Source organism: Plectropomus leopardus, chromosome 14, assembly GCF_026936395.1.
Source record: "Plectropomus leopardus strain MGB_pleo_1.0 chromosome 14, ASM2693639v1, whole genome shotgun sequence".
Classification (NCBI taxonomy): domain Eukaryota; kingdom Metazoa; phylum Chordata; class Actinopteri; order Perciformes; family Serranidae; genus Plectropomus; species Plectropomus leopardus.
In genome coordinates, this window is record NC_142189.1 from 26098113 (window position 1) to 26126047 (window position 27935).

The 27935-nt window shown below is 38.6% G+C and overlaps 2 protein-coding genes and 2 pseudogenes across 5 annotated transcripts; all 4 read left to right on the forward strand.

The window, feature by feature from the left end:
* Positions 1-4293: 4293 nt before the first annotated feature.
* On the forward strand, positions 4294-6075 carry LOC148187499 (interferon-gamma-inducible GTPase 10-like; annotated as a pseudogene).
* A 1449-nt stretch (positions 6076-7524) lies between these two features.
* LOC121939511 (interferon-inducible GTPase 5-like) lies at positions 7525-11852 on the forward strand (annotated as a pseudogene). Its single transcript, XR_015778636.1, has 3 exons — positions 7525-7635; positions 8727-9300; positions 10404-11852. The product of XR_015778636.1 is annotated as an interferon-inducible GTPase 5-like (transcript).
* LOC121939360 (interferon-inducible GTPase 5-like) lies at positions 7544-27822 on the forward strand. Of its 3 annotated transcripts, none has more exons than XM_088087389.1 (3): positions 7544-7635; positions 23885-24461; positions 27115-27822. In XM_088087389.1, the coding sequence occupies exons 2-3, from the start codon at positions 23900-23902 to the stop codon at positions 27750-27752; spliced, it is 1200 nt and encodes a 399-aa protein (XP_087943515.1). In that variant the 5' UTR covers positions 7544-7635; positions 23885-23899; the 3' UTR covers positions 27753-27822. The 3 variants fall into 3 exon arrangements, with proteins under 3 accessions (XP_087943515.1, XP_087943516.1, XP_087943514.1); XM_088087390.1 differs by having other exon boundaries at positions 7546-7635; positions 23893-24461; XM_088087388.1 differs by lacking the exon at positions 7544-7635 and adding an exon at positions 23539-23651.
* On the forward strand, positions 14607-19595 carry LOC121939361 (interferon-inducible GTPase 5-like). The gene is made up of 3 exons (XM_088087387.1): positions 14607-14751; positions 14985-15570; positions 18237-19595. The coding sequence occupies exons 2-3, from the start codon at positions 15090-15092 to the stop codon at positions 18872-18874; spliced, it is 1119 nt and encodes a 372-aa protein (XP_087943513.1). The 5' UTR covers positions 14607-14751; positions 14985-15089; the 3' UTR covers positions 18875-19595.
* Positions 27823-27935: the final 113 nt, after the last annotated feature.

The following is a 27935-nucleotide window of genomic DNA, read 5'->3' on the forward strand; positions in this document are numbered from 1 at the left end:
ATTCACTTCAATATAAATGGCTAACTGAAGTGACTCTTGAGACACAAAGTGTCTATTTAAGATTAAAGAAAAAAAATACTTGAAGTGACTCTTTTAACATAAAGTACCATACAACTGATGTGGCTCCTTTAATACAAAGTGTCCCTTTAAGAGAAGGGAAAAATGCCATTGCGGTGGCTCCTTTAACACAAGTGTCCCTTTAAAGGCTAAAGAAAAATACGACTGATGTGACCCCTTCAACACAAAGTATCCCTTTAAGACTGAAGAAAAATGCAGTGAGGTGATTCCCTAGATGCAAAGTGTTCCTTTAAGGGTGAAAAAAAAAAATATGATTGAGGTGGTTCCTTAAACACAAAGTGTCCCTTTAAGGTTCAATAAAAATGCGATTGCAATGAACCAAGCCTAAAGTGTTCCTTTAAGACTGAAGAGAGGCAAGGTGGTCAATAGTTCTAATAGAAGACAGTTATCTTGTCTGATTGTCACGCAACTTATTGTACCTTAAATGCCGACGAGCCATTATGAACTGTGTCTTCTTACGCAAGTCCACGATGGAAATCCTCCACCTCCTTTGGTGATGAAAACAGGAGAATCTTTTTTTTTTTTAACCTGTCCTGTTCGGCAGCTTAGGCATGCAGTATGAGAGGTCTGGATGCCTTGAGGTGCCATAACAGATTTGCTCTGCAAAGGAGGGGTCTGGCATACTTCCTCCTGTTGAAGTCCGAACTGAGATTTATTGGCAAGGCTACCGGACAGCACAACGTTAGAGTGGATAGGAAGAGAGAAAAGAAAGAGGTTGGGGGACACAGAGGGGAGGGGAAGACACAAGAGACAACAAAAACAACAGCAACAATAACAACAACGACAATGAAAACGGTGACAACAATGCTAATTACAATAATGGCAGCTGCGAGTATTTTCAACAGTATTAACGGTGGAAGCAGGCAGGAAATGAAAAAAAAAAAAGGGAGGAAAAGAAAAAAATAAATAAGTAGTTAGAGAGAGAAAGGAAAAGATAAAAATACAGTAGAATAAAGTAAATAATAGATAAATGAAAAAAAAAATAAAAAAATTAAAAAAAAAAAACAAAAAAAAAAAACAGACTGCATAAATACTTACCCAACATAGCCTTGACATGGATAACCTCCATATTTGTAACTGTTGTACGTGTGTGATTGTATAACAGTTGTGTGCTGTGTGTGTGTGTGTGTGAGGATTTGTCATTGGATGTGGTTTGTAGTTGACGAGGGGGGGGGGCGTAACCACACACCCCAAACTCCCAGGGGCAAGCAGGCCAAGATCCAAGCCACCAGAGCACCCAACAGCCCCCCAAAACACGACAGACCCAACACCACGTGCCCCAGAGACAGCCACGCGCCCCACCCAAGGGGGAACAGGCAAGGGCACACAGAGGCAACACCCCCCCCGGCCGGGGGGAAGCCCACAGAGAGACAAGGGACAGGAGGCCCCCCGGCCCAGCCCAAGGCCACCAACCCCGGCACGACCTGAGCCACAGCCACAGGGTCCCACCAACCTGAGACCACGCACCGGAGAGGCCAGAGCCCCCCCAACCCCCGGCCCCAACAGGGCGGGCCACGGCCCACCACGACGACCCAGCCCACCACCCCCCGGGCCAACCCATATACCCCGTGGGGAAGACGGCGGGGGCCACAGCGCCCACCACCCCACCCCAGCCAGGGGCGAAACCCCAGGGAGACCGGGGAGAGCAGGCCCCAGCCCAGCCAGAGGCCAAACCCGCCACAGGTGCAGACAGAGTCCAGACCATCTCAGAGCTACCCAAACCCCTGGCAGGGCAACCGTCACCCAGCAGCAGGGCCCAAGCAACCACCCAGCCCAGTCCCGCACAGAGAGGCCGACCACCATCCCAGAGCCACCGGCAACACCCTCGCAGCAGAACTGACGCCACACCCTCAGACCACAGACCCCCCATCCAGCCCCGTAGGACCAGGGACAGAGGCAGTGGGCAACCCCCACCCCGCCCCCGCCGACCCCCGTCCAACATGGATGCAGGGTGTAGGCATGTGAAGGTGTGTGTATTTAGATATTTGTTATGAGATGTGTGAGTGATTACGGTGCAATTAAAAATTGGGGGGAATGGCCAGGGCATGGGCGGGTGAATCTTCCCGTTGTGGAGGATTCTCATCTTACATGGATTATACTGAAATCCTCGGAACGTTCCCTTTTCACGAACACTCTTCTGGCTGCGTTGAACTCGTCTCGCTGACGCACGGTCTCAGCTGAGAGGTCCTGAGCAAAGAAAAGTTTGTTTCCCTTGTGTATGATGTTTAGCTGTTTGTGGTGTGGAAGACAAATTCCTGATCCTGGAACTTTAGGAACCAAATGAGGATTGCTCTGTTCTGGTTTGGTCTTGGTGGTGCCAGGGTCCGGTGAACTCTTTCCAAAGTGAAGGATCTGCCGGTTTCTAGCTTGAGCCAGTGCGGCAGCATCTCATGAATGAACTCTAAAAGTGGCCGGCTTCCCTCCATGCCCTCTCGGAGGCCAAACACTCACAGGTTTTTTCTCTGGCTCTGATTCTCCAGGTCTTCGGTCTTTGACTCTAGGCGATGTGTTTCATGGCGTTGCTTAGCTCACTGTTGTTTTTCTCCAGGTGCTCTTCCGCCGTCATTATCCGGTTGTCAGCTTCCTCCATTCGTGTAGTGTTAGAAGCAACATTTTGCTTCACCTCCAACACAGTGTTTTCCAGTGTCGCAACTGAGCTTGCCATCTTACCGAGGCGGTCATCTATACTGTCCAGTTTAGATCCAAATCCTCCGAACTCAGAACGAAGTGATTTCAGCTCGGACAGTACGGCTGCTAGGTCTGCCATGCTATTAGCATTAGCTTCCTCGTCTTGCTCGGTCGATGAGGTGTTGGCTTTCAGCTTTTGGGGAGCTCGTTTCCTGGTGAAAATGTCACAGTCTTCGATTGTGGTCGTTTTTGACATAATCTCAGTTTAGTTGGCGTTAATAAGTTTGGGTTTTAATGCTATTTGGCGCAAGGCTGTACGGAGCCTCCACGTTAAGCTGCCATCTTGGTTCGCGGCTCAACAGCGACCCCCCCATGTGTGTCACTATTGTTAATAATTCCTGTATTCATAGTAACCATGTGGTTATCAGTATAGTCCATGTCATCCTATTTACACAAGTGAAGGACAGATGATTGGAAACACTTCCATCTTCTCCAGTTGTTTTATGTCAAAAGGTCCTCACCAGCAGTGATGTGTGGTTTGTTTTTTTCTTCTAATGGGTACCAGCAGACAACTGATATGAGCATTTGCTTCCCTTTAGTGGTCACTATGAGAAACTACAACACAACATCAATCAAGGGAAATCATACATGTAAAAATTGTAATGGTGATCATAATTATTCTTATTACTACTCTATCACTATTATCAATAAATATTTTAGTATCAATGTTGAGATTATTATGATACATCCTCACTGTGTGTTTTTCTTCATTTGTGCATCATAGGGATAATGCCAGTATCAATATGGTCTTAATTCTAGATCTATGATGTTATCCAGGTCTCTAAATTTATACACAAATCATGCTACTATGTGAAAAGTGTCAAAAATAATTGCGGAATATGCAAAGATTCAAACTAAGTGTGGGAGGGCATAAGCAGGATTTAGACTTCTAACCTTTATATGACATGAAAACCACCTAACCACTCAACCAATAAACAAATCAGCGATTGTACAATCGTAGATGATAGTAGGTTTTGACAGGATGTATTATAAAATGAATGAAGTTTTGATTTTTTGTTTGTTTTTACTTGAGTTAAAAATTGTCGATATGAGATTTGCCACAGTAAACTGTGAATTTCTGTGATGATTTGGGGTTGGGAGTTCATTGAGGACTTTGTTTTGAGGTGGTCTGTTGTTTCTTGTTTCCTTTGTATTCATGTTCTGTTTCTTGTTTTATTTTGTATTTTCACTCCTCTTGTGTCATGTCTGCTTTTGCTCCCCGTCCTTGTGTGTTTTCCCTCCCTAGTGTTTCCCTAATTAGTGTCTCCTGTCTTGTATGAGTCTTGTCTGTCTTGTCTTGTTAGTCTCTCCTGCAGCCCTGTTGTGTTTGTCTTGTTTGCTCCACCCTAATGTCCCAGGCCACACCTTCATTAGTGAACCAATCCCTGTGATTCCCTTCTGTTCTTGTGTCCACTTACATCAGCTGTGTGTCACTGTCTTGATATGTTCCCTATGTGTTTCCTTTTGTCCCTTGTCCTTCCATCTGTTGTCTCTGCTTGTGTTTGTCCTCTTGTTGCTCCTGCTCTGATGTTCCCTGCTGCATCCTATCGTGTTCCTGCTGTGTCCTTCACAGGAGTTCTTCCTGTGTTCTGGTTGGTTTCAGTTTAATTTCTCTTAGTTTCTTTCATCTGAATGTTGTGTTTTTGGATACTTTCTTGTTTTTAGACATTATCAGCATTAAAACTTGCTTTTTGTCTTTCATCTTTTTGGTGTTCTGCATTTGGGCTTATTCACTTCACCTCCTGCCAGTTTCAGTTTTGAAAGTAATTAAGTAGCACATTATTTATGCCAATCAGAGGCCTCAAGAAGCAGAACGTCAATACTTAGGGCCAGAGCTAGGTGCTTCAACATGAAAGGACCGGAGGTTCCGCTTTGATTTATGTAATTATAACAATATTTTATTTAACTCTAATATAGCATTACTTTTTCAACGTTATTGCATGACAGAGGCTTCTTAATTCAGCACTATTATAACAGTTGCTCATTCATTGTGTTGTATTTTCCAAGTATAAATGAATTTAGAGATTTCAGAGTGATATAATTTTTTTGTATTGCCATAAAGCCTAAAAATGTATCCATGTATCAGTACTCTTTTTTGCACTCCATTCCATACATTCTCATTTTGAAGCTGAAATGTCACATAGCTTGAACCAGATCTTGATAAACTGATAAAACTTAAATCTTGATAAAACTAAGGGAAACAGTTTGTCTGAATGAGTGCCAGTGCATGTACCAAAGGGTGCGGCTCAGTGATAAACAAACCCCTCCTCTCCATGTTTGTTGTAAAGCAGGTGATTTTACTGATAATGCTGATGGGAAAACACGAGTTAAATATTTGGCTTTGCTGTGCTTTTCACTGCTTCATATTATGTAACAAACTTTGCACTGTTCTTCATGTGGTGTATTAGTAGTCTCGTGTAATGAGGTTACAAAGGAACAAAGACACAATGGATACGTGTCTGAATTCAACTTTGCATGTTTTGATGGTTTTTGCTGCTCATTAAAGATCACTGATTGCAGGACTCGATTTAGGTTACTGTGTAGACTCCACAAGTTATTATATTTTTTATATTCATTAACTCAAATGAAATCTCCTAACTTGGCATATCTTGCTCAGAATTACTGTGTTTTATGCATAATTAAATGAGGGCAAATTTTATATTCTGCATGTCACCACATCAAAATTCAAAGCACAACAATTTTCTGTTTTTCATTATTTTACATGAGTGCTATTGATAATGCATTTGATTATGAACCAATACTTGAGTAAGTAAAGAAGAGCTGCTAACCAACGAACCTTCCTCAGCAGCTGCAAAGATCCACAAGAGTACTAAGATCAGTGGAATAATATTCTGCTAAATAGTGGCATCACAGGAGAGTCTGGCTCTGGTAAATCCACCTTTGTTAATGTCCTCAGAGGCATAGATGACGGGGACCAGTGAGCTGCCTGTACTGGTTATGTAGAAACCACCTCAGAGGTTACATCATACTCTCATTTAGACTGTCCCAATGCTACACTGAGATCCTCCTGGTACTGGTACCACCAAGTTTCCAGGTGACAAATACCGAAAGCCTGTTGGATTTGAAAAGTTTGACTTCTTCAGCATCTTCTCAGAAACTCACTTTAAAGAAAACAGTGTGAAGCTCGCTCATAAGGTTCAGAGGATGGGGAAAAAGTTCTACTTTCTGCATTTAAAGATTGACAAAGACTTACATGATGAGGAAAGGCATCAAAGGTCAAAGTTCAACAAAGCAACAAATCTTAAACAAATCAAGGAAGACTGCATTCAAGGTAAGTGTCTCATCTAATCACATATACATGTCTTTACATCAGTGCTCATGTTTGTCATTGTGTGTGTGTGCTGGTGGTGGTGCTGATTTGGGTGGGGACACTCTTGGCTTCCTTCTTGGCTTCCTTGGGTTTTTCATTGGTGCACTGGTGTCTGTGGGAGTGCCTTTCCTCACCTGTATCCTCTCAGCTAATTAACAAATGCAGGTTGAGTGGATGAGACAGGAGAGAAGAGGAGACCAGGGAGCACAGCTGCAGTGACAACAGCAAAGTGGAAGAGACTTGCAGTACACAAGACTCAACGGCAAAACGAGGGGAAGACACCAACCTACAGCCAGGCTGAAAGCTGGAGAGTGCAAAGGCCGGAGAGCAGATGATATCTCACTGAAGCCCCCAGAGGAGAGGAGGAGGAAACATTTTAACCCGTGTTTTAAATGTTTTAAGTGGTTTTTTAGCTGATCAGTTTAGTTCGTTTAAACTGCAGTTCCCGTCTGCATGCTGTCAGTGCAACTCCCCAGTAGAGAAGAATTGTTTTATCCTTTAAAGTCACATTTCACACCTGTGACATTAGCATCAGCTATAGGTTCTTTCCACATTTCCCATCACTTTGTGACATCGGGGATGTAACTGCGTTTTAACCGGAAATTTAATTCAAAACAAAAACAACAAATGTAGCTGTAACTGTAACTGAAGAGGATTTTAGTTTTCACACATTTTGGCAGATGGATGTTTATTATTTATGTGACAGTACAGCAAAAACACACACTGGTCATTGAAAGTATGTTCTTTTTTAACAGAAACAATTCACCAAAAATGTATTTATCAAATATGGAGGTATGATAATTAATGTCTCAAAAAGGCTTACAACATAAATAGTCTTCAAGCAAACCCAAGCTCTTAATAAACAAACACATAAACAAACAAACAAAAAAAGGAGAAAAACATAAAGAGAAATAAATGGTTGTGAAGATCTGAAGAGATCTGTCCTGTTTGCAAAGCAGCCATGGCTGGGAATGACTCCATGATAAAAGATTTAAAATGTAATACCTATGAAAATGTTACATCAGCCAAAAATCTAAATGAGATGATCCTGCAAAAATAAACCAAAAACTTACTAAGTAACTAAACATTTTTGGTTGGTTGATTTGTTTTTCGTCAGTTTTTTTTCATGTTATAGTTTATGCTCATTATGAAGATGGATTGACTAACACCAAGAACCAAAAATTACGCCACAACTCCTACTGAATATCAAAAAGCTGTCAAGTCAGAAGACGATGGTGAAGTGTTCTCATCTGCAGAGCCAGTAGGATGTGGTGTCTGCAGCTCTGCATGTTTCTTGTAACTGTGTGTGTTTCTTGAAAGTCAGCTGCCACAGAGAACCAATCAACTGTCTTTTATTCATCGTAAGAAGTTTTCATTGGTTACTGTCTTCATTATATCTGTTTTTTACTCTGACAAACCTTCCTACAGTTTCTTACAGAAGTGTAGAAGCTGGATATCAATTTTTCTTGCAGCTCAAAAACTTCATAACTCAGGGTGGTGCACTCTTGTCTCATCTGTTTCAACATTAAGACTCCAGGGTGAGTAGCTTCTAATATTCAGCAAAAGCCTACTTTGTTTAATCTTCATTAAATTTAAGAGCTGCTTATGACTGTCTTAAAAAGCACATTATGATATATTGTAATATTAATGTAAGGGCTAATGTGAGTAATTACACGTACCTCATCAACCAGGTCTGCGTGTACTAGCATTTAGGTATTCACTTTAAAAACACCTTCAGCTGGAAGGTTCATGTTGAAAATCTATGTTCTTGTTTACAGCAGAGACTTTACTTCCTATGCAGACTGAGAATGTTTGGTGTGGACCAGAGAGTCATGGTTTTATTCTATCAGGCCATAATGGAGAATTTGATTAGATGCGAGCTGTCAGCATTTATGGCAGCTTTACTGTGCAGCTCAAAAGTAAGCTTGCGCGCCGAGTGCATATGGCCATGAAGGGGATGGTAAAGATTGAATACCAGCCTCTCCAGTCAATATACGATAAGTCTGCTATCAGTCAGGCAATGAGGATAACAACTGACCTGTCTCATGTCCTCTCTTCCGAGTATGAGCTCTTGCCTTTGAGCAGATGATAGAGTCCTCCACTATAAACTGAATCGTTTTAAAAACTCCTTTGTTCTTTCCTCTGTTAAACATTTAAACAATGCTGCATGAGAAATTGTGTGTTTATATAGTCTCATGGTGTTTTTCTTACTGGTTGAGTGCAATAGGTGTTGTATGCAATGTGTGCACAGTTTGTATTAAGTGTAACTGGGACTATGTGCAGTTGCATATGTGGTGTTGTTTTTGTTCAGGCAGTTGTGTTTTTAGTGACACGGTGTGACTATTGTTTGTGTTTTAAGTGTGGAAGCACCATCTTTGCAACAGTGAAACCAAGACAAATTTCCCCTACAGGAACAATAAAGTGCATTGTATGTATCTCTGCTGACTCACAGTTACACTGCTTTCACTTATTTTTAAAGGGAGAGGGGGTTTATAAAAATGTAGCACATGTCTTGATTTTTGTTGTATGTATAATTTGATGTGCATGTTGTTTGATCATTATAGGACGAAGTCCTCAACTTTTTCCCAAAAGTTGATAATGACTTTAAACTTATTACCCTTTTCTCCAGTTTTCAAGGATTATAATGGAGGATCCAACTGATCGCAGATCAACTGAAGACATTAAAGAAGCTCTAGAAAGTAATAATCAAGCATTAGCTGCTGAAAAGATCAGGGAGTATTTGGACAAGGAGAATAATACTCCACTAAATATTGCTGTCACAGGAGAGACAGGCACTGGTAAATCTTCCTTTGTTAATGCCTTCAGAGGCATAGATGATGGGGATGAAGGAGCCGCCCCTATTGGTTGTGTAGAAACCACCTCAGAGGTTACATCATACCCCCATCCAAACTTTCCCAATGTTACACTCTGGGATCTTCCTGGTGTTGGCACCACCAAGTTTCCAGCTAAGAAGTACCTGAAGCTTGTTGGATTTGAAAGATTTGACTTCTTCATCATCATCTCAGACACTCGCTTCAGAGAAAATGATGTGAAGCTTGCTCAAGAGATTCAGAAGATGAAGAAAGAGTTCTACTTTGTTCGCTCAAAGATCGACAATGACTTACGTAATGAAGAACGAAGTCAGAGGTCAAAGTTCAACGCAGAAAGGACTCTGAAACAAATCAGGGAATACTGCATTCAAGGTAAGTGACTTATGTTGTTATATAATGATAGTTAGATTAATGTCAGTCATCAAAAACAAGTCACAGAATAACAAATTGTCAAAAACCATGTGTCTTTACAACAGTACTTATGTTTGTCTGACTCCAGCTCACTTTATTCTCTTTTCTTTGGACAGTCCAGGTTTCTCTTGACTGATCGCAGTCCCTGTTTTTTAACAGATGCTTACTGAGACAAATTGACCTGCAAAGAACATTTGGACTGACAGGATGCTTTAATCCCTTGCAATCATCATTTAGACTGATGCAACAGCACTGATAATTTTGTAATAAATTTTGATTGTTATCTTGAAATTTTGCAAAGAGAAGCTTCATCACAATTTTTGTATCATGAAGTCTAAAACTTGGAGAAACATCTGGAACTCCATGTGTTAGGTGTTAGTACATTTATCTTCCTGATTTCTTTTTTTTTTTTTAACAGATCAGTTTGATAGAGGACAAATGAGATTTTGTAAATACAATGTATTGTATATAAAGTCTTTAGTGAACATTCATTGTAAAGAGTGAGAGAATTGTCTCTTAAATCTTCTTTCAGTTTATCTTCAGTCAAGTATGTATCATGTATCAGAGGCATTTTTACAAACAGTTTATGATATATTTAAAAATCACAAAGTGAAATGATAAAACACTTCAGCTAATGTATCTGTAATAACTAACAAAATATAGGCAAACATGAGAACTTCAAACAAGATCACAGACTGTTATTAACACCAGTCTGCTGCCGCTCTTGACCAGTAAAGCTGTCATATTGGTGATTGTTTATAAATTGAGGTTTTACATCAGTGATAATGAAGAGAAAATGTAATTTGGAGGAGGCCAGGTCAGATTGCAGGGGGAAGAAAAATATTTGGGACACTGACTGAAAAAAAACAACAAATTACATCACAATGAAACTGTTCTCTTCAACTTCTCCATCCTTTTGTTAATGTCCACTAAATCAAAGCACATGGTGGCAGGAAAAAATGTGTACAAAGAAACACTCTCTTTTCTCCTTAGATAGGCATATTTAATGTGTAAAATTCTAATTGTTTTATATCTTAGATTTTTATTTTCCTTTGGTCACACAGGTCTTCAACAACAAGGTGTGGTCTCTCCTCAAGTCTTCCTGGTGTCCAACCATCATCTCCACCTGTATGACTTCCCTCTGTTATTGAACACCTTTGAGAGAGAACTTCCTGCACACAAATGCTCTGCTGATGGCCATGCCCAACATCAACCTGGAGGTCATCAACAAGAAGAAAAAGGCTTTTGATTCCAAAATAAAATACTTAGCAACACTTAGTGCAGCTGTAGCAGCTGTACCAGTTCCTGGACTCTCTACTGCTGTTGACATAAGCCTGTTGGTTGGTGTTGTTACAAGATGGGTATTTGGGTTTGGTCTTGATATCCCGTCACTGCGGAGATTTGCTCATTACACACGTGTGCCATTGGATGATCTGCGTGACATCATAGTTTCACCACTTGCTTTAGAAAAAATAACCCCAGAGCTTGTCTTGAGGTTGCTTGCTCAAGTAGTTGGTGGAGCTGTATTACTGGCAGCAGAGGAAGGGTCCAGATTCATCCCAATACTTGGAATCCCAGCAGCAATGGCCCTCTCTTTCACCTTCACCTACAGAGCTCTCAAAACATTCCTCAACATGCTTGCTGAGGATGCACAGAAGGTGTTAGAAAAGGCCCTGGGTTAGAACATCTCAGTGTCATGTTACAAAGTGGAAGCAATGGCATTCAATGACACAGTTAAACCTGCAGAAAAACCTTTTGAATTATTATGAGTATATTGCATTCTTTATTTGTTTTATTATTTCATAATTTTTGTATTAGTTGCACATTTTAACAATCATTCATCATACATTTTGCTGTTGATCATTCCATCCAATGGCCTCTATATATGTATATGTTAATATATATGTTAATGTTAATTATGTTAATTACTCTGATAATAGCAGATATTAATGAAAATGTCTTATCACTTTTAGCACATGAGGCCATACCTCTATCACTTTAAAACTGAAAGAAATATTATATTTTTATGTAAAAATGTGTATAGTGCAATAGCACTAAATATTTTTATGATCTTAAACTTTTTATGTGTCATATTTTTTTAATAGTCTCTGTATACATTGTAACTATGTGCTCATCAGGACAAATTATTAGAAACATCACTTCCTCTGACTGTTTTATTTCAAAAGATCTTCACCAACAAGGATGGCTGTTGTTGTGTCTTGTGTGCACCTGCAGACGAGTGTTCTCTCGTCACCAGTGGTGCGAAGAACTACAACATGAAGGTAGTCAGGCTGATGTACTCTTTAGATATTGATTGTTATGTTAATCACCAATATTCTTATTATAATTGTGTCACTAGTATCAATAAAAAAAAAAAAAATTTCAAATGTTTATAGTATTGTGCATCCTCACTGGTTTTTTTCATGCTTTGAATGTCACAGGCGCAACGCCAGTACCAAAATAGTGTTAGTTATTCTTACCCACTGTGAAAATAAAATAAACAACAACAACAACAACAAAAAAAACAATTTCAGTGTTACTTCATTTATCAATACTACTTTTATAATAATAATAATAATAATAATAATAATAATAATAATAATAATAATAATAATAATAATAATAATAATAATTCATTTTTAGGTGCCTTTCAAAGCACTCAAGGATACCTCACAAGACACAGTTAATCATCATCAGTTCAAATATCAATATGTGTGTGACCATTAGATTATATATCTTTAACGGTGTGTCTTCATACTGGATTTGAAGGTGGAAAGTGAATCAATATATCAAATGTTTAGTGGGAGAGAGTTTCCAAAGGAGAGAGGCAGAACGGCTGAAGGTGCTTGATTTGATGATCGTAAGAGCAGCAGGTGATGTGTGTTGGATCGCAGAAGAGGCTTCAGGAGTACAGGAGAGTGTGTGGGTGTGAAGGAGTTCAGAAAGATACAGAGGGGATAGATTATGAAATGTCTTAAAATTGAGAATCTTGAAATCAATACAATATTTGACAGGAAGACAGTGAATTTGCTGAAAAATGGGAGTGATGTGCACTCTCAATATATCTCCGGGCATGCTTGCTGAGGATGCGCAGAGGCTGTTTAAAAGGACCCCTTGGTTTGAAAACCTCAGTGTGATAAATCAGCATTAACATAAAGTAAATTAATTTAAATGATGAGCTGTCCATTACAGTCGATTTCTATTCAGCTTAGCATATGAACAGAAAGCCCTCATCATGTTTCAGCTGTGTGTAAAGATTAATAAAAGGAACCCCCGGGGAAAAAACACACTGCTTGGGTGAAGCTAATGCAATAGAAGTTTGCTTGGATAAACGATAGCATTTGCTTCTATATGTACTGTAACTAACCAATGAATGTGTTACAGAAGGGCATGACATGCTGACTAAACTCACCAGCTGGTCTTGGTTTATAGAGTACATGAGGAAACAGGTATTACCTGCACACTTACTCCATGCCACACAAGTTTATTCAAGATGTTCCAATCCTACTTGCATCTTTGTTAGGTTGAAGTGACCTAAACTTATGTGGCATTTAGTAAGTGTGCAGGTGTTACCTTTTTCCTAATGTACGCTGTTTTACGACAGCCTTGCACCTACATGTTGTGTGTAAACTATCCTCTCACTATTAGGTTTATAGAGTACATTTATAGAGTACAGTAGGATTCCTGTTGTTTAGCAGGGATTATGTTTGCTGTCACAGGGACTTAGTGTCATAGGATGTCATAGGTGGTGTTTGTGTGTGTGTGTGTGTGTGTGTGTGTGTGTGTGTGAGGGGATGTGTGTTAACTGGTTCTGGTTGTGGTGCTGTTTTGGGTGGCGACACTCTGGGCTTCCATCTGGGCTTCATGTTTTTGATTGGTGCACTGGTGTCTGTGGGCGTGTCCTTCCTCACCTGTATCCTCTCAGCTGATTTACAAACGCAGGTTTGGTGTGTGAAGCAGGAGACAAGAAGAGACCAGGGATCACAGCAGCAGTGACAACAGCAGATTGGAAGAGATGAGGGAAAAACGCAACTGATGGTCAGCTGGAGAGAGTTCAAAGGTCAGGGGAACAGATGATATCACACTGAGTCCTGAGTGGAGCAGAGGAGAGGAGGAGACGGAGTTTGGCTCAAGCATGTGGCATGTTGTACCAGCTGAGTGCTGCAGGAGGGTGTGTGGGTATGAAGGAGTTCAGAAAGATACAGAGGGGATAGGTTATGAAAGGTCTTAAAATTGGGAATCTTGAAATCAAAACAATATTTGACAGGAAGATCTAGTGATGACTGAATTGTGAGCCTATTGGGATTCAGACGAGGGTAGACCACACAGAACGTAGAGGAATAGAGGTGTTACCACTATGTTTAAAATTGAACTGGATCAAGACAACTGACAAGACAGACGACTGTGAGGGAGCCAACAGGTACCAACCAGCTCAAACCTGGACTGGATCACAGCTCATTTGATGTCAAACATGGAGTATGCATTGAATTATTAACAACTTTGAACAGTGGTTTCTTCACAGGAAGCCCCTCATCTTCTCCTGGCTGAAAACAGGAGACTGCCAGTTTTCTGCCAAGTTTCCAAAAATGTTGAACTATATTACAGTTTCTTGTTCTTCTTTATAACAAATTATTATTATTTGTTTATCAAATGGGGTGGTATTAAAATCAATGTCCAAAAAAGGTTTACAACATCAATAGTCTTCAAACAAGCCCAAGCTCTTACGAAACAAACATATAAACAAACAAAAAAAGAGAACAAAACATGAGGAGATAGAAATGGTGTTAAGTCTTGAAGAGGACAGATCTTTAAGACTGGCTGGGAACTGGGACTCTATGCCAATAGATTTAAAAGGAAATAACGATAAAAATGTAATATCAAAATCAAAATGAGATTTTCCTGCAAAAGTATTAAAATCCAAACTTACTCAGTAACTATGCTTTTTTGGTTGGTTGGTTGTTTTTTTTTTGGTTTTTTTTGTGTTTGCTGTTGTTTTTTTCACATAAACGTTTATGCTCTTCATGAATATGGATTGACTTACACCAAGAACCAGAAATTACTAACACAACTCCTAATGAATACCAAAAAGCTGTCAAGTCAGAAGACAATGGTGAAGTGTTATCACCTGCAGAGCCAGCTGGGTGTGGTGTTTTTTGCTCTGCATGTTTCTTGTAACTGTGTGTGTTTCTTGAAAGTCAGCTGATACAGAGAACCAATCAAGTGTCCTTCATTTATAGTAAGATATTTTGATTGGTCACTGTCTTCACTATAAACGTCTGAACTCTGACAAGTTTTTCTAAAGTTTTTTACAGGATTGAGGAAGCTGGATGTCAATTTTTCCTGCAGCTCAACAACTTCATAACTCAGGGTGGTGCACTCTTGTCTCATCTGTTTCAACATAAAGACTCCAGGGTGAGTAGCTTCTAATATTCAGCAAAAGACAAGTTTTTATTTAGATGAAATATATAAGAACGCTGTTTATCATTGTCTAAAGCAGGCACACTATAATACATTGTAATATTAATGTCCAGGCTAATGTGAAATAATTTACTGTCCTTTGCATTGTTATTATCATTATTACTAGATTTTCTTCTATTTCCCAAAAGACAACAATAACTTTTGACTTCTCTTATCTTTTTCTCCAGTTTTCAAGGATTGTCATGGCAAATCCAATTGATGACAAAACAACTGAAGACATTAAAAAAGCATTAGTCCAAAAGCATTAGTAAAATCCAGCCTTGGCTGTTAAAATGATCCAGAAGTATTTGGACAAGGAGAATAATACTCCACTAAATATTGGCATCACAGGAGAGACAGGCTCTGGTAAATCTTCCTTTGTTAATGCATTCAGAGGCATAGATGATTGGGATGAAGGAGCCGCCCCAACTGGTTCTACTAAGGAAATCACCACAGAGGTTACACCATACCCCCATCCACAGTTTCCCAATGTTAAACTTTGGGATCTTCCTGGTGTTGGCACCAGAAATTTTCCAAGGGACAAATACCTGAAGCTTGTTGAATTTGAAAGGTTTGACTTCTTCATCATCATCTCAGCTGATCGCTTCAGAGAAAATGATGTGATGCTCGCTCAGGAGATTAAGAAGATGAAGAAAAAGTTCTACTTTGTTCGCTCAAAGATCGACAATGACTTACGTAATGAGGAAAGAAAACAGAGGTCAGAGTTCAATAAAGAAAGGACTCTTGAACACATCAGGGAGAACTGCATTCAAGGTAAGTGACTTCTGTGATGACACAACAGTGAGATGAATGTCAGTCATCAAAGGCACATAACAACAAACTAGTAAAAAAAAAGTGTCTTTATATCAGTGATAATGCTTGTTATTATGTTTGTCTGACTCCAGTTAACTTTGCTATCTTATTTTTTGATTATCAAATTTTCAAAATAGAATACCAATTACAATACCAATTAGACATCGCACATAATGGAGCACTTGGACTCTGTGGAAGTGAAGAGCTAGAGCCATTGTTGGACAGTCCAGATATCTCGACAGATTCCAGTTTTTCAACAGATGTTTGCTGGGACAAATTGACCTGCAGAGAAAATTTGGACCGACAGGATGCTGTTATCCTCACAGTCATCATTTAGACTAATATAACAGACTATTATCTTTGTAATAAATACTGATAGTTATATTGAAATTTTGCAATGACAAGTTCTACTTTGTTTGCTCAAAGATTGACTTTGACATAATTAATGAGGAAAGATATCGAAGGTCAAATTTCAATGCTGAGAGGTCTCAAGCAAATCAAGGAAGACTGCATTCAAGGTAAATGACTCATGTAATCACATATAAGAACAGATTAATTACATTTTTGTGACACGATTAAAAACAAGTCACAAAAAACAAGAGATTAAAAACTGTCTTAACTTCAGTGCTTATGTTAGTCATACTGTTTGTCTGACTCCACATTATTCTGTTCTATTTGCAGTATTGATTTTACAAAGTCAGTGCATCATATCATGTCCATCGACAATGTACATGTTCCAGCCAAAGGCTTCACAGCGCTGAAAGATCTCTGTGTTGTGCTTCAGGGTGCCTTACATGCATAAAAGCCACTACATTGTCCAGCTGGTAGTAGGAGGCAAAGTTCAACTCACACACTGAAGGTTTAGGGATTATTCAGACAGCTGTCTGTATAAACTGCAGTTACCTGGTAAATGTGACACAATGGAGCGCTTGGTAGCTGAGGTGAGATACTCAGTGAGTCACTCAACTCTCCTCTCAGTTTATCTTCACTCAAAGTGTATCAGGCACTTTTCCATACGAGTACAATATATTTAAAATATCAAAGGAAAATGACAAAACACAGTTTTGGCAATGTATTTGCAAAGTTGAACGTAATATGAAAATTTGAACAAAATCATAGACTGTTATTTGTACCACTCTTCTACCTTTGTGACAAAAAATGCTGTCATACTGGTGATTGTTTTGAAATTGAGGTTTTACATCAATAATAATGAAATGAAAATGTAGTTTGGAAGAGTGTGTGTGTGTGTGTGTGTGTGTGTGTGTGTGTGTGTGTGTGTGTGTGCGCGCACGCATGTGTGTGTGTGTGTTTATACAACAGTTAGTTTCGACCAAGCAATTTGATGGCTCAAGAGACATTCAGTGAGTGATGATATACAGTACAACATCACTGGGACTGTTACCTTTTGACTCTGCATGTATCACTTCACTTCACAGCTGTTCTAAATCTGGTCTTTTTTTTATTTTGTAACTTTGTGTTTATTGGGCATTGTTAAATATAGACACTTTCCTTCTCATCAATCCACAGTGCTGTACAAGTTTTTCCAAAGCTTGAAAGTCAAAAACAAGATAATATAGTTTCACTTGCCCAATGAGAATAACACCTTGGTGAAAAACATACAAACAAAAAGAAAAAAAAAAAAAAATTAAACCATACAGCAAAAACAAGAACACACCTACAAAAGGGACACAGCTAAAACAGAAAAACAAACAGACAAACAAACAGGCAAAGAGTGATACATAAGTCACCAGTGACACAGGTAATCTTTCACAATAGTTCGTCATTTTCTGCTACTGAAGAGAACAAGAGAAATAAATAATGACCAGTATGAAAAGAATCTCATCTTAAATTTCCATGCGAACTCTCACCAAAACTGAGCTGCTGTTGTCCTCTGTGATGATAGGCTTATATATACCCAATCAGTATTTGATACATCTGTGCCAAGTTCCTCTTGTCATCTTACGTTTTCTCTTAATTCTTCTTTCCATTTTCTAAATTTTTTACAGTGCTGAGATTTGGTGTTTGATATTCTCACATTTGTAGTTTTTAACCCAAAACTATATCAGGGGATGCTTTCTTGTGTACACTACTGTTCTCAGTGTAGCTCCTGACTTGTTAACATCGAAAGAAGTGAGAATGTGGCCAGACATATTCTTTGTGTAATGATTCAAATTGCACGCCTCCTTTGTCGTCTATAAAACGTCCAAATATGATCAGCCCCATTTTATACCAGATTTTAAAAATGCAGTCCTCTTATTTAGATTAAAGTCAGGATCATCCCTTATTTCTATCAAAGCCAGTAGTTCACTATGAAACTTTAGATCCCTCCTGACTTTATAATTTGAGCTGCATAATAATAATTCTGCAAGTTGGAGGAGGCCAGTTCAGATTGCAGGGGGAAAAAATATTTGGGACACTGACTGAAAAAACCAACAAATTACATCACAATGAAACTGTTCTCTTCAACTTCTCCATCCTTTTGTTAATGTCCACTAAATCAAAGCACATGGTGGCAGGAAAAAATGTGTACAAAGAAACACTCTCATTTTCCCTGAGATAGGCATATTTAATGTGTAAAATTCTAATTGTTTTATATCTTAGATTTTTATTTTCCTTTGGTCACACAGGTCTTCAACAACAAGGTGTGGTCTCTCCTCAAGTCTTCCTGGTGTCCAACCATCATCCCCGCCTGTATGACTTCTCTCTGTTATTAAACACCTTAGAGAGAGAACTTCCTGCACACAAGAAACATGCTCTGCTGCTGGCCATGCCCAACATCAGCCTGGAGGTCATCAACAAGAAGAAAAAGGCTTTTCATTCCAAAATAAAATACTTAGCAACACTGAGTGCAGCTGTAGCAGCTGTACCAGTCCCTGGACTCTCTGCTGCTGTTGACATAAGCCTGTTGGTTGGTGTTGTTACAAGATGGGTATTTGGGTTTGGTCTTGATATCCCGTCACTGCGGAGACTTGCTGATAGTACAGGTGTGACATTGGATGATCTGCTTGCCATCATAGTTTCATCACTGGCTGCAGTAGATATAACACCAGAGCTTGTCCTGAAGCTGCTTGCTGAACTTGGAGTTGTAGCTACATTATTGGCAGCAGAGGAAGGAACCAGATTCATTCCAATACTTGGAATCCCAGCAGCAATGGTCCTCTCTTTCACCTTCACCTACTTTGCTCTCAATAAATTCCTTGACATGCTCTCTGAGGATGCACAGAAGGTGTTTGAAAGGGCCCTGGGTTTGAACACCTCAGTGTGATGTTGTAAGGTGAATGAAGATGGCATTGATTGGTACATTTAAGATTGCAGAAAGGAATTTTATTTTTTCACATTTTTAGCAATTTTTGCATCATGCGTTTTTCAGTTAGTCATTCCATCCAATAGCTTATATAAAGAAATATAATCTTCTAATAGCAGCTAAATAATGAAAGTTGTAATTGTTTATAGTACATTAAAACATGACTCTTTATCTTTTTAAAACGGTAAGGAATGTTATTTTATGTTTATATGAAACTGTATAGTGCAACAAACCTTTCTTAAATATTTTTGTGATGCATTTCCCTTTTTTTAACCATTTTATAAACATAGCTTGATAATATATCTTAAACTATGTGTGTCACTATTGTTAATAATTCCTGTATTCATAGTAACCATGTGGTTATCAGTATAGTCCATGTCATCCTATTTATACAAGTGAAGGACAGATGATTGGAAACACTTCCATCTTCTCCAGTTGTTTTATGTCAAAAGGTCCTCACCAGCAGTGATGTGTGGTTTGTTTTTTTCTTCTAATGGGTACCAGCAGACAACTGATATGAGCATTTGCTTCCCTTTAGTGGTCACTATGAGAAACTACAACACAACGTCAGTCAAGGGAAATCATACATGTAAAAATTGTAATGGTGATCATAATTATTCTTATTACTACTCTATCACTATTATCAATAAATATTTTAGTATTAATGTTGAGATTATTATGATACATCCTCACTGTGTGTTTTTTTTTTTTCATTTGTGCATCACAGGGATAATGCCAGTATCAATATGGTCTTAATTCGAGGTCTCTAAATTTATACACAAATTGTGCTACTATGTGAAAAGTGTCAAAAATAATTGCGGAATATGCAAAGATTCAAACTACGTGTGGGAGGGCATAAGCAGGATTTAGACTTTTAACCTATATATGACATGAAAACCACCTAACCACTCAACCAATAAATAAATCAGCGATTGTACAATCATAGATGATAGTAGATTTTGACAGGATGTATTTTTTGTTATTTCTGTAATGATTTGGGGTTGGGAGTTCATTGAGGACTTTGTTTTGAGGTGGTCTGTTGTTTCTTGTTTCCTTTGTATTCATGTTCTGTTTCTTGTTTTATTTTGTATTTTCACTCCTCTTGTGTCATGTCTGCTTTTGCTCCCGTCCTTGTGTGTTTTCCCTCCCTAGTGTTTCCCTAATTAGTGTCTCCTGTCTTGTATCAGTCTTGTCTGTCTTGTCTTGTTCGTCTCTCCTGCAGCCCTGTTGTGTTTGTCTTGTTTGCTCCACCCTAATGTCCCAGGCCACACCTCCATTAGTGAACCAATCCCTGTGATTCCCTTCTGTTCTTGTGTCCACTTACATCAGCTGTGTGTCACTGTCTTGATATGTTCCCTATGTGTTTCCTTTTGTCCCTTGTCCTTCCATCTGTTGTCTCTGCTTGTGTTTGTCCTCTTGTTGCTCCTGCTCTGATGTTCCCTGCTGCATCCTATCGTGTTCCTGTTGTGTCCTTCACAGGAGTTCTTCCTGTGTTCTGGTTGGTTTCAGTTTAATTTCTCTTAGTTTCTTTCATCTGAATGTTGTGTTTTGGATACTTTTTTGTTTTTGGACATTATCAGCATTAAAACTTGCTTTTTGTCTTTCATCTTTTTGGTGTTCTGCATTTGGGCTTATTCACTTCACCTCCTGCCAGTTTCAGTTTTGAAAGTAATTAAGTAGCACATTATTTATGCCAATCAGAGGCCTCAAGAAGCAGAACGTCAATACTTAGGGCCAGAGCTAGGTGCTTCAACATGAAAGGACCGGAGGTTCCGCTTTGATTTATCTAATTATAACAATATTTTATTTAACTCTAATATAGCATTACTTTTTCAACTTTATTGCATGACAGAGGCTTCTTAATTCAGCACTATTATAACAGTTGCTCATTCATTGTTTTGTATTTTCCAAGTATAAATGAATTTAGAGATTTCAGAGTGATATAATTTTTTGTATTGCCATAAAGCCTAAAATGTATCCACGTATCAGTACTATTTTTTGCACTCCATTCCATACATTCTCATTTTGAAGCTGAAATGTCACATAGCTTGAACCAGATCTTGATAAACTGATAAGACTTAAATCTTGATAAAACTAAGGGAAACAGTTTGTCTGAATGAGTGCCAGTGCATGTACCAAAGGGTGCGGCTCAGTGATAAACAAACCCCTCCTCTCCATGTTTGTTGAAAAGCAGGTGATTTTATTGATAATGCTGATGGGAAAACATGAGTTAAATATTTGGCTTTGCTGTGCTTTTCACTGCTTCATATTATGTAACAAACTTTGCACTGTTCTTCATGTGGTGTATTAGTAGTCTCGTGTAATGAGGTTACAAAGGAACAAAGACACAATGGATACGTGTCTGAATTCAACTTTGCATGTTTTGATGGTTTTTGCTGCTCATTAAAGATCACTGATTGCAGAACTCGATTTAGGTTACTGTGTAGACTCCACAAGTTATTATATTTTTTATATTCATTAACTCAAATGAAATCTCCTAACTTGGCAAATCTTGCTCAGAATTACTGTGTTTTATGCATAATTAAATGAGGGCAAATTTTATATCCTGCATGTCACCACATCAAAATTGAAAGCACAACAATTTTCTGTTTTTCATTATTTTACATGAGTGCTATTGATAATGCATTTGATTATGAACCAATACTTGAGTAAGTAAAGAAGAGCTGCTAACCAACGAACCTTCCTCAGCAGCTGCAAAGATCCACAAGAGTACTAAGATCAGTGGAATAATATTCTGCTAAATATTGGCATCACAGGAGAGTCTGGCTCTGGTAAATCCACCTTTGTTAATGTCCTCAGAGGCATAGATGACGGGGACCAGTGAGCTGCCTGTAGTGGTTATGTAGAAACCACCTCAGAGGTTACATCATACTCTCATTTAGACTGTCCCAATGCTACACTGAGATCCTCCTGGTACTGGTACCACCAAGTTTCCAGGTGACAAATACCTAAAGCCTGTTGGATTTGAAAAGTTTGACTTCTTCAGCATCTTCTCAGAAACTCACTTTAAAGAAAACAGTGTGAAGCTCGCTCATAAGGTTCAGAGGATGGGGAAAAGTTCTACTTTCTGCATTTCAAGATTGACAGACTTACATGATGAGGAAAGGCATCAAAGGTCAAAGTTCAACAAAGCAACAAATCTTAAACAAATCAAGGAAGACTGCATTCAAGGTAAGTGTCTCATCTAATCACATATACATGTCTTTACATCAGTGCTCATGTTTGTTATTGTGTGTGTGTGCTGGTGGTGGTGCTGATTTGGGTGGGGACACTCTTGGCTTCCTTCTTGGCTTCCTTGGGTTTTTCATTGGTGCACTGGTGTCTGTGGGAGTGCCTTTCCTCACCTGTATCCTCTCAGCTAATTAACAAATGCAGGTTGAGTGGATGAGACAGGAGAGAAGAGGAGACCAGGGAGCACAGCTGCAGTGACAACAGCAAAGTGGAAGAGACTTGCAGTACACAAGACTCAACGGCAAAACGAGGGGAAGACACCAACCTACAGCCAGGCTGAAAGCTGGAGAGTGCAAAGGCCGGAGAGCAGATGATATCTCACTGAAGCCCCCAGAGGAGAGGAGGAGGAAACATTTTAACCCGTGTTTTAAATGTTTTAAGTGGTTTTTTAGCTGATCAGTTTAGTTCGTTTAAACTGCAGTTCCCGTCTGCATGCTGTCAGTGCAACTCCCCAGTAGAGAAGAATTGTTTTATCCTTTAAAGTCACATTTCACACCTGTGACATTAGCATCAGCTATAGGTTCTTTCCACATTTCCCATCACTTTGTGACATCGGGGATGTAACTGCGTTTTAACCGGAAATTTAATTCAAAACAAAAACAACAAATGAAGCTGTAACTGTAACTGAAGAGGATTTTAGTTTTCACACATTTTGGCAGATGGATGTTTATTATTTATGTGACAGTACAGCAAAAACACACACTGATCATTGAAAGTATGTTCTTTTTTAACAGAAACAATTCACCAAAAATGTATGTATCAAATATGGAGGTATGATAATTAATGTCTCAAAAAGGCTTACAACATAAATAGTCTTCAAACAAACCCAAGCTCTTAATAAACAAACACATAAACAAACAAACAAACAAAAAAAGGAGAAAAACATAAAGAGAAATAAATGGTTGTGAAGATCTGAAGAGATCTGTCCTGTTTGCAAAGCAGCCATGGCTGGGAATGACTCCATGATAAAAGATTTAAAATGTAATACCTATGAAAATGTTACATCAGCCAAAAATCTAAATGAGATGATCCTGCAAAAATAAACCAAAAACTTACAAAGTAACTAAACATTTTTGGTTGGTTGGTTGATTTGTTTTTCGTCAGTTTTTTTTCATGTTATAGTTTATGCTCATCATGAAGATGGATTGACTAACACCAAGAACCAAAAATTACGCCACAACTCCTAATAAATACCAAAAAGCTGAGCCAGCAGGGTGTGGTGTTTTTAGCTCTGCATGTTTCTTGTAACTGTGTGTGTTTCTTGAAAGTCAGCTGATACAGAGAACCAATCAATTGTCTTTTATTCATAGTAAGATGTTTTCATTGGTTACTGTCTTCATTATATCTGTTTTTTACTCTGACAAACCTTCCTAAAGTTTCTTACAGAAGTGTAGAAGCTGGATATCAATTTTTCCTGCAGCTCAACAACTTCATAACTCAGGGTGGTGCACTCTTGTCTCATCTGTTTCAACATAAAGACTCCAGGGTGAGTAGCTTCTAATATTCAGCAAAAGACAAGTTTTTATTTAGATGAAATATATAAGAACGCTGTTTATCATTGTCTAAAGCAGGCACACTATAATACATTGTAATATTAATGTCCAGGCTAATGTGAAATAATTTACTGTCCTTTGCATTGTTATTATCATTATTACTAGATTTTCTTCTATTTCCCAAAAGACAACAATAACTTTTGACTTCTCTTATCTTTTTCTCCAGTTTTCAAGGATTGTCATGGCAAATCCAATTGATGACAAAACAACTGAAGACATTAAAAAAGCATTAGAAAGCAAAAATCCAGCCTTGGCTGTTAAAATGATCCAGAAGTATTTGGACAAGGAGAATAATACTCCACTAAATATTGGCATCACAGGAGAGACAGGCTCTGGTAAATCTTCCTTTGTTAATGCATTCAGAGGCATAGATGATTGGGATGAAGGAGCCGCCCCAACTGGTTCTACTAAGGAAATCACCACAGAGGTTACACCATACCCCCATCCACAGTTTCCCAATGTTAAACTTTGGGATCTTCCTGGTGTTGGCACCAGAAATTTTCCAAGGGACACATACCTGAAGCTTGTTGAATTTGAAAGGTTTGACTTCTTCATCATCATCTCAGCTGATCGCTTCAGAGAAAATGATGTGATGCTCGCTCAGGAGATTAAGAAGATGAAGAAAAAGTTCTACTTTGTTCGCTCAAAGATCGACAATGACTTACGTAATGAGGAAAGAAAACAGAGGTCAGAGTTCAATGCACAGAGGACTCTTGAACACATCAGGGAGAACTGCATTCAAGGTAAGTGACTTCTGTGATGACACAACAGTGAGATGAATGTCAGTCATCAAAGGCACATAACAACAAACTAGTAAAAAAAAGTGTCTTTATATCAGTGATAATGCTTGTTATTATGTTTGTCTGACTCCAGTTAACTTTGCTATCTTATTTTTTGATTATCAAATTTTCAAAATAGAATACCAATTACAATACCAATTAGACATCGCACATAATGGAGCACTTGGACTCTGTGGAAGTGAAGAGCTAGAGCCATTGTTGGACAGTCCAGATATCTCGACAGATTCCAGTTTTTCAACAGATGTTTGCTGGGACAAATTGACCTGCAGAGAAAATTTGGACCGACAGGATGCTGTTATCCCTCACAGTCATCATTTAGACTAATATAACAGACTATTATCTTTGTAATAAATACTGATAGTTATATTGAAATTTTGCAATGACAAGTTCTACTTTGTTTGCTCAAAGATTGACTTTGACATAAGTAATGAGGAAGAGGTCAATTTTCAATGCTGAGAGAACTCTCAAGCAAATCAAGGAACACTGCATTCAAGGTAAATGACTCATGTAATCACATATAAGAACAGATTAATTACATTTTTGTGACACGATTAAAAACAAGTCACAAAAAACAAGAGATTAAAAACTGTCTTAACTTCAGTGCTTATGTTAGTCATACTGTTTGTCTGACTCCACATTATTCTGTTCTATTTGCAGTATTGATTTTACAAAGTCAGTACATCATATCATGTCCATCGACAATGTACGTGTTCCAGCCAAAGGCTTCACAGCGCTGAAAGATCTCTGTGTTGTGCTTCAGGGTGCCTTACATGCATAAAAGCCACTACATTGTCCAGCTGGTAGTAGGAGGCAAAGTTCAACTCACACACTGAAGGTTTAGGGATTATTCAGACAGCTGTCTGTATAAACTGCAGTTACCTGGTAAATGTGACACAATGGAGCGCTTGGTAGCTGAGGTGAGATACTCAGTGAGTCACTCAACTCTCCTCTCAGTTTATCTTCACTCAAAGTGTATCAGGCACTTTTCCATACGAGTACAATATATTTAAAATATCAAAGGAAAATGACAAAACACAGTTTTGGCAATGTATTTGCAAAGTTGAACATAATATGAAAATTTGAACAAAATCATAGACTGTTATTTGTACCACTCTTCTACCTTTGTGACAAAAAATGCTGTCATACTGGTGATTGTTTTGAAATTGAGGTTTTACATCAATAATAATGAAATGAAAATGTAGTTTGGAAGAGTGTGTGTGTGTGTGTGTGTGTGTGTGTGTGTGTGTGTGTGTGTGCGCACGCATGTGTGTGTGTGTGTTTATACAACAGTTAGTTTCGACCAAGCAATTTGATGGCTCAAGAGACATTCAGTGAGTGATGATATACAGTACAACATCACTGGGACTGTTGCCTTTTGACTCTGCATGTATCACTTCACTTCACAGCTGTTCTAAATCTGGTCTTTTTTTTATTTTGTAACTTTGTGTTTATTGGGCATTGTTAAATATAGACACTTTCCTTCTCATCAATCCACAGTGCTGTACAAGTTTTTCCAAAGCTTGAAAGTCAAAAACAAGATAATATAGTTTCACTTGCCCAATGAGAATAACACCTTGGTGAAAAACATACAAACAAAAAGAAAAACAAAAAAAAATTAAACCATACAGCAAAAACAAGAACACACCTACAAAAGGGACACAGCTAAAACAGAAAAACAAACAGACAAACAAACAGGCAAAGAGTGATACATAAGTCACCAGTGACACAGGTAATCTTTCACAATAGTTCGTCATTTTCTGCTACTGAAGAGAACAAGAGAAATAAATAATGACCAGTATGAAAAGAATCTCATCTTAAATTTCGATGCAAACTCTCGCCAAAACTGAGCTGCTGTTGTCCTCTGTGATGATAGGCTTATATATACCCAATCAGTATTTGATACATCTGTGCCAAGTTCCTCTTGTCATCTTACGTTTTCTCTTAATTCTTCTTTCCATTTTCTAAATTTTTTACAGTGCTGAGATTTGGTGTTTGATATTCTCACATTTGTAGTTTTTAACCCAAAACTATATCAGGGGATGCTTTCTTGTGTACACTACTGTTCTCAGTGTAGCTCCTGACTTGTTAACATCGAAAGAAGTGAGAATGTGGCCAGACATATTCTTTGTGTAATGATTCAAATTGCACGCCTCCTTTGTCGTCTATAAAACGTCCAAATATGATCAGCCCCATTTTATACCAGATTTTAAAAATGCAGTCCTCTTATTTGGATTAAAGTCAGGATCATCCCTTATTTCTATCAAAGCCAGTAGTTCACTATGAAACTTTAGATCCCTCCTGACTTTATAATTTGAGCTGCATAATAATAATTCTGCAAGTTGGAGGAGGCCAGTTCAGATTGCAGGGGGAAAAAATATTTGGGACACTGACTGAAAAAACCAACAAATTACATCACAATGAAACTGTTCTCTTCAACTTCTCCATCCTTTTGTTAATGTCCACTAAATCAAAGCACATGGTGGCAGGAAAAATGTGTACAAAGAAACACTCTCATTTTCCCTGAGATAGGCATATTTAATGTGTAAAATTCTAATTGTTTTATATCTTAGATTTTTATTTTCCTTTGGTCACACAGGTCTTCAACAACAAGGTGTGGTCTCTCCTCAAGTCTTCCTGGTGTCCAACCATCATCCCCGCCTGTATGACTTCTCTCTGTTATTAAACACCTTAGAGAGAGAACTTCCTGCACACAAGAAACATGCTCTGCTGCTGGCCATGCCCAACATCAGCCTGGAGGTCATCAACAAAAAGAAAAAGGCTTTTCATTCCGAAATAAAATACTTAGCAACACTTAGTGCAGCTGTAGCAGCTGTACCAGTCCCTGGACTCTCTGCTGCTGTTGACATAAGCCTGTTGGTTGGTGTTGTTACAAGATGGGTATTTGGGTTTGGTCTTGATATCCCGTCACTGCAGAAACTTGCTGATAGTACAGGTGTGACATTGGATGATCTGCTTGCCATCATAGTTTCATCACTGGCTGCAGTAGATATAACACCAGAGCTTGTCCTGAAGCTGCTTGCTGAACTTGGAGTTGTAGCTACATTATTGGCAGCAGAGGAAGGAACCAGATTCATTCCAATACTTGGAATCCCAGCAGCAATGGTCCTCTCTTTCACCTTCACCTACTTTGCTCTCAATAAATTCCTTGACATGCTCTCTGAGGATGCACAGAAGGTGTTTGAAAGGGCCCTGGGTTTGAACACCTCAGTGTGATGTTGTAAGGTGAATGAAGATGGCATTGATTGGTACATTTAAGATTGCAGAAAGGAATTTTATTTTTTCACATTTTAGCAATTTTTGCATCATGCGTTTTCAGTTAGTCATTCCATCCAATAGCTTATATAAAGAAATATAATCTTCTAATAGCAGCTAAATAATGAAAGTTGTAATTGTTTA